This window comes from Manis javanica, chromosome 15 (assembly GCF_040802235.1).
Source record: "Manis javanica isolate MJ-LG chromosome 15, MJ_LKY, whole genome shotgun sequence".
In the NCBI taxonomy this organism is placed as follows: Eukaryota; Metazoa; Chordata; class Mammalia; order Pholidota; family Manidae; genus Manis; species Manis javanica.
In genome coordinates, this window is record NC_133170.1 from 74,498,031 (window position 1) to 74,512,884 (window position 14,854).

The 14,854-nt window shown below is 32.3% G+C and overlaps 1 protein-coding gene across 4 annotated transcripts in view; it reads right to left on the reverse strand.

Annotated features, from left to right (window-relative positions):
* Positions 1-14,854, reverse strand: part of TAOK3 (TAO kinase 3) — a 166,594-nt gene that overhangs the window by 65,354 nt on the left and 86,386 nt on the right. For all 4 annotated transcript variants that reach the window (XM_036993397.2, XM_036993399.2, XM_036993398.2 and 1 more), the window contains exons 3-6: positions 8,433-8,641; positions 4,430-4,501; positions 3,933-4,034; positions 100-145 (exon numbers count right to left, since the gene is read on the reverse strand). In XM_036993397.2, the coding sequence (XP_036849292.1) occupies positions 100-145; positions 3,933-4,034; positions 4,430-4,501; positions 8,433-8,552 (340 nt within the window). In that variant the 5' untranslated portion in view covers positions 8,553-8,641. The remainder of the gene's footprint in view (positions 1-99; positions 146-3,932; positions 4,035-4,429; positions 4,502-8,432; positions 8,642-14,854) is intronic.

Sequence of the window (14,854 nt, forward strand, 5' to 3'; positions counted from 1 at the left end):
ATCATCCATTTAGTTTGTCCAAACTGCACTTTAGTAAAGGAGTAGATGATATTTGGGTCAAGGTAAAAGAGAAAGGGAGGGATAGTGCTCTATTCTTACCTTCTAACAAATCGGATGCTGATCCTAAGCAATATTCCATCACCAACTGTAAAAGATTAAAATAATGACCAGAATAATGAAGGTTAATAAGAAACTGCTAAAATCGACAAACTAACCAAGGAACTAAGAACATTAGAATAAATATTCTGACCTTCCTGAACCTGGATTAAATTTTGGTTATCTGGCAATAATTGATTTTTATAACATTTGTCATCTGTTTTTGTTGTTTTCTAGTTGGAATTGGAATTGGTCTAAGACTATAAAGGGACTGGATATGGAAATAGTTACTGTAAATAGTCAAACTGATATTGCCAATTTATTTATTTATAAATATCCATGCCACCTTGTTTCAAAAGGATTTAAGCATCTAACTTTCACTATAAAATAAATTTTGTAACTTGGAAGGTGACAACCAAATTCGTAAGACAGTAAAATCTATACTGGGAAATACTAGTTAAATAAAGCAAACCAAGAAGTACTAAGTTCCTTATTTTTACTTTTTAAAAAGTTCCAAACAAGAAAATATTGCTTAGAACTCAATCTAAAGATGTAGAATGCTATGTATCATTATATTAGTTTGAATCATTGAGAGCATTGCTTAGAACTCAATCTAAAGATGTAGAATGCTATGTATCATTATATTAGTTTGAATCATCGAGAGATGGATATTTAAATTTATATCCTAAAATATTTCTAGAACAATATTATTAAAATACTGATATTTATTGTGTTACAATCTTGGGAGGCTTCTTAAAAGCAAAAATGAGAAAATTCTTTCTTTTACTCTCATCTTAGGTTTTGGGGTGTCCCAGACTACTCTTTATTAAAGTCAGGAATGTGAGTGCTCAGTGATCAATCTCCCACCCCTACCATACACACAAGCACACACACTCCTACAAACTATTACTTTGTTACTCTGAAAAGCCCCATTATGAAATACAAATTTCTTATAATCAACTAGACATAGCCACTATTAACATACTGGTTTCTTTCATTTAAGAAAACTAATGTAAAAACATTTATATATTACATAAATATTACTGGATAGTTTAGAAGAATATAATATTAATATATTATTTCAGCAATGCAAGGTATATAATATATAATATATAATATAATATATGTAATAGCTATATATTTATATATCTAAATTGTTAAATTTATTATGTATTTATATATGTAATTAAATTTATATATAACATATTTATTAAAAAATGTCCATTACTGGGATTTAAAGCAATATGAAAAGCTTAGAAGTTTAAAGATTAGAAACTTTATTATAGCTTTCTGCTTGACATTAAAAATGAGCAGATTCACATCTACATTTGCTCTCTTACAACACTAAACTATGTTTTCTACCTTTATATTGTATCTACCTACCACTTCAGCATTTTATTAAAAATAATAATAATAAAGAGAGAAATGTGGTGTCCACATATAAATCAAGTATAAAAATCAAATGAATATTCATATTTGAACTGTTTATAGTTCATAATGCATGATCAAAACCAAAAGCTTCTGTGATGACTGCCCTTGTAATGTTCACCATGTAACTTATTCACTATGTAAGAATTTGTTCTCCATGTAAGAACTTGTTCGTTATGCTTCAGAAGATTGGAGACCGACGAAAATTAGGCTTGGGGTGGATTAATGATTGTGCATTGAGCATTGACCCCCCCTATACAGAATTTTATTGTGGTTAACAACCATTTGATCAATAAATAGGAGAGATGCCCTCACCAGAAAAAAAAAAAAAAAGTACACACTTCCAACTGTAAAATAAATAAGTAACTGGATTGTAATGTATAGCATAAGGAATATAGTCAAAATATTGTAACAACTTGGTATGGTGATAGTTGGTACCTAGAATTATCATGTATATAAATGTTAAATCACTGTGTTGTACACCTGAAACTAATTAATACTGTGTGTCAACTACCTTTCAATAAAAAAAAAAAAAATGAGCAGATTCAGAAATATTTTGTTTCTTATTGTGAAATGAAAGATTCCACATAAGTGAATATTATAATGAGCATAGGCTTTTTTTTTGGTATCATTAATCTACAATTACATGAAGAACACTATGTTTACTAGGCTCCCCCCTTCACCAAGTCCCCCCCACATACCCCTTCACAGTCACTGTTCATCAGCGTAGTAAGATACTGTAAAATCACTACTTGTCTTCTCTGTGTTGTACAGCCCTCCCTGTGCCCCCCACACACTATAGATGCTAATCGTAATGCCCCCTTTTTTTTCCCCACCCTTGTCCCTCCCTTCCCACCTATTCTCCCCAGTCCCTTTCCCTTTGGTAATTATTAGTCCATTCTTGGGTTCTGTGATTCTGCTGCTGTTTGAACATAGGCTTTTATATGTTCTATCTTTTTCCAACTTTACTGAGATATAATTGACAAATAAACACAATTTTTTTCTTTACTCAATTTTGATGGGAATACAATTCTCAATTGTATTACTTTTCTAGTTTCTTAAATTGGATAAATTAATATGCATACATAACTTCCTTAAACTGAATATATGGAGTTTGAACACAGAAATTTAAAATCAAATGGAGTGAATATGTTTATAGCTATGTTTCTATTTTTAAAATTACATGTTAACTCTATTTTTGTCACAAATATCCTTTTCCTTCTTATTCCATAACACAAGGGCACCTTAGCTGTGGTTTGTTCTTTGCTCCTGACGTTAAACAGCTTAGGTTACTTTGCTTTTAAATCATAAGGTCTGCTTTCTAACTTCCCCGAATTCTTCCTTGTGGTCAAATTAGTCTTGTGGCTGTTTGTACACCCATCTCCAGCAGCTTAATTCTATGAGCTCCTTCTAATTAGCATATCAAATCTGTTGTAGACAGAGACCAGTTAACCAAGCTTATTAGCACTCTATGTAATCTAAGAGTAAATAGGCTTTAAATAAGTGCTCAAAGGATTTTCTGAAGACTTGAAAGGTATGAGATTTTGCACTTGATTTTGTAACATTTATTCTGCCTGCTCCAAATTCCTTTCTTGACTCCTTCAATGCAGCTGAGATTGCCAGAGAACTGATTTCCAGAGGAGATACTCTGATTAATTTCTTCCATTCAGAACAGAAGCAATGATTCTAAGAGTTGCTTTAACAGAAATGTTTTTGTTTTAGTATACTGTTTGACAGTCTGTTTGGGTGGGAACAAAAATTTTATTCCCTAATGGGAGATCAGGAAAGGACTTGTACATGGTAAGTACTCAATAAATGATAGTTAAATTGGACTTTAAATTGGAATGTGCAATCTGATGAAGTACAAAATATAGCATTTTCATGTACTCAATGGTACTTAATGTGCTAAACTAAAAACAGAAACACAATCATGTAAAAATTTACTAAAAAGAAGAGTGTAACAAAATACTGTTTCATTTAAATCATATGCTGGGCCCTGTTTGGTAAAGCTTAAGACAGTGATGGTAATATCAAGCAGAATTCCAAAATTTGGGGGGTATTAGAGTGGAGAACAGAAATGACAGAGATAAAAATTCTAGGATGGGAATAAAAGGGTCTACCTCTTCCTTTTGCAAATAAATAATCATAATCATCATATAATGATGTTAACTTTCCACTATCTCTTTGTTGAGCATTTATGGAATAAATCTCCCATAGGCTAGATGTCATATTTAATCTTATAGAATGTATACCATACCTCTTAATACCATCTGAGGTATTAAGAAACATTAAATACTGATAACAAAAGTCAAATTTGACAGAAATGGGACTGAAAATTTTAGATAACAGATAATGGAAAAAAAAGAAAAAAATTTTAATTAAAAATAGATAATAGTCCTTTAACTTACCCAAGCAGTGTGCTCTTTCAAGTAACAACCTTTGTACTCAATGGTATTAGGATGCTTCAATTGTCGTAAAAATTTGACTTCCTTAAGAATATCTTGCCATTTCTATCAAAGTCAGAAAGAAAACACTTTAATTTTTAAACTGGAAATAAGTTTATGATCAAGTATTATCAAGTATACATATATAATTTTTAAAAATTAGTTGAAATGGACAAAGTGAATGTTTAATGAACAAGTTATTTAAACTGTTATTTCTTTAGCTTTTACTACACGTAAATGTAAATCCATCACCATATTATACTAAGTCCATTATACTAACCCATGTTATATTCCACAAAATAGTTGATGGAGCTAGAATATTAGGCATGTTTATTATATGCTCCACAGAAGAGAAAAAAAAGAACTGCTGATAAAGAAATATTTAAAGAACTGTATTTCTATTGTGAATTTCATACTAACTTGTTTATTTCAGTTTAGGTACACAGCTATCTTTAACATACCTCATGTGCCTGCTTCCCACTATAGGACATTTTCTTAACTGCCACCACCTCATTAGTGTGAGCATTTGTGGCCTGTGTTAAGAGAATAGAAAAAGAAGAGGAAAAGATGTTTCAGTCAGTTTAATTTAAATATTTGACTACAGACTTTAAATAACATTCTCCTACTTTATTCTCACATTCTTTAAAGATGCTGCAACTTTTGATAGGCTAGATAGACATTTCCACCCCATTTTAAGTTGTAGCTTCTCTTAACCCCTACCTTAATGCCTGCAAAGACTATAATATAAAAAAGGATTAGGATTTAACAAAATATATCCAATCAAACAGAAACAATTCAAATTTCCAAAATACCCATATGGGCTTCACCATGTAGATTGTTCATTGGCGGAGAGCCAGGTAAATAAATATGGTATAATCATGAGTTAAAATGAAAAGAACGAGGAACTCTCTATGTATATATAGTAATATGGAAAGATGTAAAAATTATGACCAAAGAAAGCTGTACAGTATGACCTTATTTTTGCAAAACAGTAATAATGTTAAGTATATATGTAGAAAAAATTGTGAAATAATTTATACCAGAATATATGGCAGTGATAATCCCTAGAGCAGTGCTATCCAATAGAACTTTCCATGATGCTGGAAATGTTCTGTATTTACATCACACATGATAGCATGTGAAATGTGGCTAGAGTGACTGAGCAAATGGATTTTAAATCGTGTTTAATAAAAAAATTTTCTTATTGAAGTATTGTTGATATACAATCTTAAATTGATTTCAGATACACAACACACTGGTTCAACAGTTTTACAAAGTTTTGGTACATAGAAAGGAAACTATAAATGGGGGCTCCACTTTCCAGTGCTTCATACTGTATTATGAATGATTATAACCTCTAAACATTTCAAGTTTTCTTCTTGAAACTTACATTCATACTTAACCCTTCTAATAGTCTCATGGTCTCAATAGCATTAAGCAAGATAATTGATTAAAAAATATTTGAGTACCATGTGTTTCTGATATTTTCTTACCCATTTTCTAACTACATGTGGATTGTCAACTTTTTGCTAGTTTATAGAGAGATATAAAAATTAAACATCAACTTTTCTTTTTGCCCTAGATAATAAGCCTCAATGAAAACTAAAACTTATATTTATAAAACTAAAATTATAATTATACCCAGAGGACTAGAACTAAATTATGTGCTTTAGGTAGATTACAGACTATATGCTGAGTTCAACAAGGCAACACTAAATACCTAGGAACTTCATAGTTGTGTTTAAATGAGTACAAAAATGAACATGCTCAGCCTTTTTTTTTAATACAGAATTTCTTACTATCTCAGTTGTTAATGCTGCTAATTTTTGATTTACTTATGTAAATTCGAAACACAGATAAAGTTCATCAAATTAATAGTTCCCACTTTCTCTGAATATACTCAGCTGATTGATTGATTCTACAAGAGTTGGGCCAGGGTACAATTCACTTTGAACATATTTCCTTGTATCATTGTGTGTTAAAGCTGTAAACACCAGAGTCTAACAGAATTGTAGTGTTTAGGTATAAAAATGTTGGTTGCTAGACTCTGGTTTTAATGACTCATGAAAAGTAATAGTAATTAGCAGTACATCTCTCAGTTCTTTACAATTCACTAATTCATTCAACAAATACTTATTAGGTGTTCAAAATGTTCAGGTGTTGGGCTAAGTGCTAGGGATAGAACTGTGAGTAAATTTGCCCAGAACCTCTCTCTCTTCCAGTAACACAGACAGTAACAAATTAAAATAAAAACAAACTAATGTAAAATTGCAACTGTGATGTGTTATAAAGAAGGGTGTGTGTTACTTTGAGAACCCAAAATGTGGGGATGTGAGTTAGGCAGGTCAGGCCAGGCTTTTCTGAAGAAATGATGTTTCATCTGAGAGCTAAAGAGTGACCAACCAAAGGTTAAGAAGGGGAAGATGAAGAGGGAAAACATTCCAGAGAACATTTTGTGCAAAGATCCTGTAATGGATGATCAAAAGAAAGCTATTATACCAGAGCCTGAGCAGTGAGAATGGAAGGGAATATAGTTCAGGTATAGATAGGGAACACATCATGGAAGACCTCGCAGGTCGGCTAGAGTAAGGATTTTGATCTTAGGTGAAGAACAGAGGGGAGCCCCTGAAGGCTTTATAGAAAAGAGGACCTGCCCTCTGACTCTAGCAAAAAAAAGATTCTGAGAAGATGAATTAGGTTCTAAAGTGATAGAAGGAAAATAAGAAAAGAGAACTAAAAAAGTATCTCTGAGAAGAACAAACAAATATGTGCAGAATGTTTCTATGTTTTAAAAGTTTAAAATAAAGCAAAACCAAATTATATTGTTAGGATGCAGAAGTAAGTGGGTTACATATAAAGAAAAACAAGAAAATAATCACCATAAAATTCAGGAGAGTGGACTCTGCTAACACAGTAGGGGCTTTTGGGGTGCTGACAATATTCTCTTCCTTGCCTGTCTTGTCTGGTGGTTATAAAGGGGATTTACCTTTTAATCATTCAAGTTATATATTAATATATATAAGTAGGTATGTATTATGCACACTTCTGTATGTATAATGTATTTATAATTTAAGAATCCTTTTTTAAAAAAGAGTCTACGTGAAGGGGGAAGATAGGACTTTGACTGGCTTTTAAATAGTTTTTCTAAGCCCAAAACTAACATAGGAGTATTAATTAAAAAATAAGCACCTTCTTCAGTCACGGAAGGTTACTTAATAAAATGTACTTGAGTGGAAGCCAAGTATTAGATGGTGGGGAGAAGGAGGAGAAGTGGTAGTAGTGCTGAGCAGACACAAAGGGAAGAGAAAGAATTCAGAGAAAATCCAGGCTAAAGATTTGGCTAGAAATAAGATGAGCTGAAGATGCAATTAATAAAATCTCATTTGGAAGGACAACAACAGAGAAACCTCACCTAAATGGAAGAACGTGACTTCAAAAGAAAAATCAAATACTGGTTAAGAAAAAAAATTATTTGATAACAGGTTTGGAGGAAAAATAGGCAATAATTAGTACTTATAATCTACCTGCTTTAATGGACTAGTACACTTAAGGAAGTGTTTGTTACTTTGACGGAGCAAACTTCTAAGGTTATATAAATACATGAGTGAATTATATTTTATGTAATGAATTTCAGGTGAATGAGCTAAACTAACATCTTAGTTGTTTCTCATTCTTCTCATCAGAAGATAATCATGTTCCTGGAATTCAAACTGACTCCTGGGGGCTATCCTTTAACCTCAAATGACATGTCAACTGACTAGACATAATTGTTACTAAAAATCTTTGTCAGTCCATCTGTCTGAGTAGCTGTCCACTGGTACATCCATGCATCTATCTACCTATCTATCCACCATTTACTGAATTCTTACTATTGCCAGACATTATACTAGTTACTAGGGATATAACAATGAATAAGGTAGATAGACATATATAATTAAAAAAAACTTATACACAATGATTTAATTACAACTGTGATAAATGCAATGAAGTACAAGCATAAGGTGTTTTGAGACCATAAAGAAAGTCTTAATTCAGTGCTGGAGGGTTGAATAGGAAAGGCTGTCTTGTGGAATTAACACTTAAATTGAAATCTGTAGAATAAACAGAGTTAGACAGGGTTGGAGATGCAACGTGCAGAGTTTTCTAGGTGGGAGGAATAGCCTATATAAAGTCCGTGAGGTAGAAAAGAGAGTGGCATATATGGGAAATACACAGGGCTCAAATGCAAGCTTACAACTTTTTTGTACTACATTGATACCAGAGTCAGTTGATAATAGGTACCACTGATTTGAATAATGCCTCGAATTGCATGACTGGCTTTTCAGCAGTGATTATTTGCTTCTACTGTAAATACCATTTAATTTGTAGAATAAACAATAAAACCAAGTATATCTTACAAATAATAGAATGTACAGAATTCAAACTTTCTTAACTTGATTTAAATGATTCTTTTTAATTACTTACAAAATAAACTGCCCCAAAACTTCCATGTCCAATTTCATGCAGACCAATAAAAAGTTCTTCAGGATCATCCCGGTAGAACAGATCAGCAATCTCTGGGTCCTTTGGCACCCCTTTACGCATGATGACCAGTATTTGCAAGTGTTTTGCTTTTGATATCCCAGTCAGCTTTATCTCTCATTGACAATATTTTTTTGGTAAATTTTTAGTACCTGTAGAAAAATAAGGTTTGACATCAACTTATTTCTAAACTATTTTGATTGGTGGCAATATAAATTAATATTAAAAAGCATCTTAGTCTTACAACTTCATAATAAAAAGATAAATAGCCCAAGAGAAAAATGGGCAAAGGATCTGAATAGACATTTCCCCAAAGATACACAGTGGCCTTTAACACATGAAAAGATGTTCCATATTATTAGTCATTAGAGAAATAAAAATAAAAACCACAGTGAGATACCATTTTATACCCACTAGGATGGCTATTTCCAAAAAGTCAGATAATAAGTATTGGTAAGGATGTAGAGAAACCAGAACCTTAAAACACTGCTGGTGGGAATGTAAAATAGTGCACCATATTAGGAAACTGACTGGCAGTTCATCAAAAACTTAAACATAGAGTTACTATTTAATCCAGCAATTCCACTCCTTGGTATATACTCAAAAGAAATAAAAAGAACATGTCCACACAAAATTGTGTGCATGGATATTATTAGTAACATTATTCATAATAGCCGGAAGGTGGGAACAACCCAAATGTCCATTTGGTGAACAAATAAGCAAAATGTGGTATGTCTATACAATAGAATATCATTCAGGCATAAAAAGGAATGAAGTACTGATACATGTGACAGCATGGATAAATATTATAACTATTATGCTAAGGGAAGGAAGCCAGTCACAAATGACTATATGGAGGAGGGTTGGGAGTGATAGCTAAAGGGTATGGACTTTCTTTTTAGGGTAATCAAAGTGTTCTAAAATTGATTGTGGTGATGGTTACACAACGGTTAATATACTAAAAACCACTGAATTGTACACTTTAAATGGGTAAATTGTATGTAAAAAATACATCTCAATAAGTCTGTTATAAAAAGCATTTTGGTCTACATAATATTGAAATGATAACAGTTAACATTTATTAAGCACTACTATGTATCCGGCAACACTATTGTTATTTTGATTTTATAGAACAATCTAAGACAGAGAGGCAAAACTACTTCCCTATGTTCAGGACACAAGTATTTGTCAGAAATGGGACCCAAACCCAGATCCAACTGCAAAATCCATGTTCCTAATTAACATGCAATGTATACATGTAGTAGAATAGGTAATTTAACAACTGTTTGCGAACCACTGAAAGAAACTGCTATAATTAGGCAACTATGCTAAGTGTTCACTTAAAGGTCATTTTGCTACTTATACGAAGTATTATGAGTTCAAAGTTTCTATTATTGGAAGGACGTCATTTTGACATGCTTACATATTGGTTGTCAATAGTTACATTTACTGGATATAGAACCTTTTTATTCATTTTCAAAAAATATTGAAATGTTAACTTCCACCTACTTTTTTTTTACTCTAAGTATTCCCTACTCAAGAATCATTAATTCCAACATTTGAACTTATCTCAAGATAGTTTGTGTTTCTTCCTTGATCCACTAGATAATAACACTAGAAATTTGGTTATTGGACAATACAACTGTATTTTGCAAAACATGAGTCAATGGGCTTCACTTAAGGAGAAGAGAAATAGGAGGTCGTTATAGAAGTAAAACTGAGCAGTTAAGAGGCATTTTTCTCTTGTGACATGACAGTCTTAGGAGACAATGTACATTACTTCATATGGTTAGTCTAGTTATATCATTACCATACATGGGTCATCAATCAAACTATCCATCTATCCACTGAACTCTTTTCTTGAATAAAATCAAGGAGATATTTTTGAATGTCTACTATTTGCCAGACACTACAACTAGGTATTGTAGATAGAATGGAACATGGTCCCTGTCCTTAAAGAGCTGAGAGTCAAATGTGGTGATAGGCATTAAACTACAATGACACAAATGGCAAATAGTTACAATTAATTGTTTTTTGAGGAAAAAGCAAAAAATTTTAATTTAAGGATATTTAAGGTGACCCAGTCTATTTTTTACTTGGATATGAAAAAGCATGCCTTTTTAGGGAAAATAAAAGTAGTTCATTCAATATGGATATATGGTGGGGTTGGAAGGAGAAAATATAAAGTTAGTCTTAAGCCAAGGAAAATCACATTAAGCCTTTTAAACCATATTAAGAATTTGAACTTTATCCTGAAGACAACAGGGAGCCACTGAAGGCTTTAATTAGGAAAAATGATTCCCTTAAAACACTGCACCTGTAATCCTGGGCAGTCATCATGCCAAACCATGAATACCAATAATCAAGCCTAAAGTCAGTGTATCAATATTATGAGAAAGTAACTTAAACCTGGTAATTTGTCAATCAGGTGACAAAGTACACAAAGTTCACAAAGTGCTATGGCCTTCATTGCTTAAGTTTGAAAGCAGAAAAGAGAAACGATGGATTAAATCAAAGCAAATTATGAGATTGCCTTCAGGAAAAAACAAAAAAACCTACAAACTAAATTTATGAGAACTAAAAATCTTTTCAGTCATCAAAATATGTTTCATAGTTTTTAATATTTTGATTTTAATCTAAATAAAACTAAGTACTATGGGAAACCACTGGAAGGATACACATATATCATTATGGCATATTATAGACTACAATGATTTTCAAAATAAATACATATTTAAATGTAAAAAAAAGAGTCCATAAAAACTTCTAAAATAAATTTCAGGTTAATATTTAATTACTAAGCAAGATAGATGCAAAAGGCATAGACTAAAATCAATAGGCTTGATTACCTACAGTTAGTAACTTCTTTATCTTAAGAAATATAATGAATGGACTTCTGCTTCCAGCTAAATTGGAGTGACAGGGATAGATTTACTATCTACTACCAGAAATAACTAACATTACAAAGAAAACAAACAAGAGACCAAAATTACTCATGAATATAGATGGAAAAATTCATAACAAAATTACAAGTAAAATTCAATGATGTATAAAATGGATAATACAAAAGACCTTTGAATAACATGGGTTTGAACTGTGCAGGTCCATTTATATGCAGATTTTTTTCAATAGATATATTGGAAATTATTTTGGAGATTTGGGACAATTTGTAAAAACATTTTCTTTTCTCTACCTTACTTTATTGTAAGAATACAGTGTGTAATACACATAACATAAAAAATATGTGTTAATCAAGGGTCAGTTGTATATCAGGATTAAGTGGATTTTATCCCAGGAATGCAAGGTTGGTTTAACACTAAAAAATCAATCAAAGTAATTTACCACATTAAAGATATGAAAAGAGGACAGATTTTCATCTCTAATGATGCAGAAAAAAAGTTTTGACAAAATCCAAAATTCATTCCTGATAAAAACTTTGAGCCAATTAGAAAAAGAAGGTAACATCCCCAACCTGATAAAGGAAATCTATAAAATATTTACAGTTAGTGTCAAATGCAATGGTCAAAGACCAAATGCTTTCTCCTAAGATTAGGGACAAGGCAAAAATATCTGCTCCCAGTGCTTCTATTCACCATTGTGTGGGATGTCCTTTATTGCACTTAAAGTGCAATAAGGAAAGAAAAAAAAATAAAAAGCATCATGATTGGAAAGGAAGAAGACTCTTCCTGACAAACAACATAATCACCTATGTAGAAAATTCAAAGGAATCTACAAAAAGATACTAATTAGTTAATCAAAGTTACAGAATACAAGATCAATATATAAAACTCAATTCTATTTCTAGATAGGAACAAATGAATATTAAAACTTTAAATTACCACTTATAATAGCATAAAAATATGAAACACTTAGGGACAAACCTGACAAAGGATATGCAAGACCTGTACATTAAAAACCACAAAATAATGGTGAAAGGAATTAAAGATAAAATGAAGAAAGATATTGTGTCAGAGGTCAGATCACTCAATACTGAGTTTTGTTTAGAAATAGAAATTGAGAAGGTAATCCTAAAATACACTTCCATGCATTTCCATGAAAATGCAAAGGACCTAGAATACACAAAATAACTTTGAAAAAGGAAAATGAAGTTGGAAGGCTGACCTAACTTAATTGCAAGATTTATCATAAGGTTAGTTAGTTATCAAGATAGTGTGATACTTCTATATAGACAGATATAGATAAGTCAATGCAACAAAATAGGTTGTCCAGAAATAGACTCATATATTTATGAACTGAATCTTTTTTATTAAGGTATCATTGATATACAATCTTCTGAAAGTTTCCCATGAACAACATTGTGGTTACTACATTCACCCATATTATCAAGTCGCCCCCACACACCATTGCAAGTCACTGTCCATCAGCATAGTAAGATGCTTTAAAGTCATTACTTGTCTTCTCTGTGCTATATTGCCTTCCCCATGACTCCCCTACATTATGTGTGTTAATCATAATGCTCTTTAATCCACTTCTCCCTCCCTCCCCACCCACCTTCCTCACCCCCTTCCCTTTGGTAACCACTAGTCTTGGAGTCTGTGAGTCTGCTGCTGTTTTGTTCCTTCAGTTTTGCTTTGTTGTTAGACTCCACAAATGAGTGAAATCATTTGGTACTTGTCTTTCTCTGCCTGGCTTATTTCACTGAGCATAATACCCTCTAGCTCCATCCATGTTGTTGCAAATGGTAGGATTTGTTTTCTTCCTATGGCTGAATAATATTCCATTGTGTATATGTACCACATCTTATTTATCTAGTTATCTACTGATGGACACTTAGGTTGCTTCCATATCTTGGTTATTGTAAGTAGTGCTGTGATAAACATAGGGGTGCATGTGTCTTTCCGAATCTGTGATTTTGTTTTCTCTGCGTAAATTCCCAGGAGTGGAATCACTGGGTCAAATGGTATTTCTATTTTTAGTTTTTTGAGGAACCTCCATATTGCTTTCCACAATGGTTGAACTAGTTTACATTCCCATCAACAGCGTAGGAGGGTTCCCTTTTCTGTGCATCCTTGCCAGCATTTGTTGTTCCTTGTCCTTTGGATGTTGGCCATCCTAACTGGTGTGAGGTGATATCTCATTGTGGTTTTAATTTGCATTTCCCTGATAATTTGCGATGTGGAGCATTTTTTCATGTGCCTGTTGGCCATCTGAATTTCTTCTTTGGAGAAGTGTCTAGATCCTCCACCCATTTTTTTAATTAGGTTATTTGCTTTTTGGATGTTGAGGCGTGTGAATTCTTTGTATATTTTGGATGTAATCCCTTATTGAATATGTCATTTACAAACATATTTTCCCATTCTTTTTGTTCTACTAATGGTGTCCTTTGCTGTACAGAAGCTTTTTAGTTTGATGTAGTCTCATTTGTTCACTTTTCCTTTTGTTCAGGAAAAAGTTGCTCATGTTTATATTCAAGAGATTTTTGCCTATACTTTCTTGTAAGAGTTTTATGGTTTCATGACTTACATTTAGGTCTGTGATTCATTTCAAGTTTACTTCTGTGTATGGAGTTAGACAATAATCCAGTTTCATTCTTTTACATGAACAACTGAATTTTGATAATGGTGCACAGGCAATTCGGTGGAGAAAATCTTCAAAAAATGGTGCTGGGACAATTGTATGAACATATGAAAAAAAATCTTTCATTCATACTGACACCATATAAAAATTAACTCCAAGTGGATTATAGAACTAAATGTAAAACACACAACTGAAAACATCTTTGAAGAAAACACACAGGTGAAAATCTTTGTAACCTGGGTTATGCAAAGATTTATTTGATATAAAAACAATCCATAAAATAAAAAATTGATAAATTAGTCTTCACCAAGATAAAAAGTGTACTTTTTGGAAGGCTTTGTTAAGAGAATGAAAAGACAAGCCTCAGACTGGGAGACATTTCTGCAAAATATATCTCATAATGGACTTGTACCCAGAAAATATAAAGAATCCGTAAAACTGAATAAAAAGAAAATGAACAACACAATTTTGAAAATAGGGAAAAGGTTAGAAGAGGTGCTTCACCAAGGAAGATATGTGGATGGCAGCTAAGTAAAAGAAAAGATGCTTAATATCACTATTCATTAGGGAGATACAAATTAAAACCCCATGAGATACTACTAAATACCTATTAGAATGGCTAATGTTAAAAAGACTGACCATACCAGGTGTTGGCAAGGATGTGGAGCAACTGTATCTTTCACACACTGCTAGTAGGAATGTGAAATTGCTGTAAACAGTTTGGAAAACAGTTTGGCAATTTCTTAAGAAGTTAAACATACATCTACCATATGATATAGCCGTTCCACTCCTAGGTATTTACCCAAGAAAAATGAAAGTATATGTCC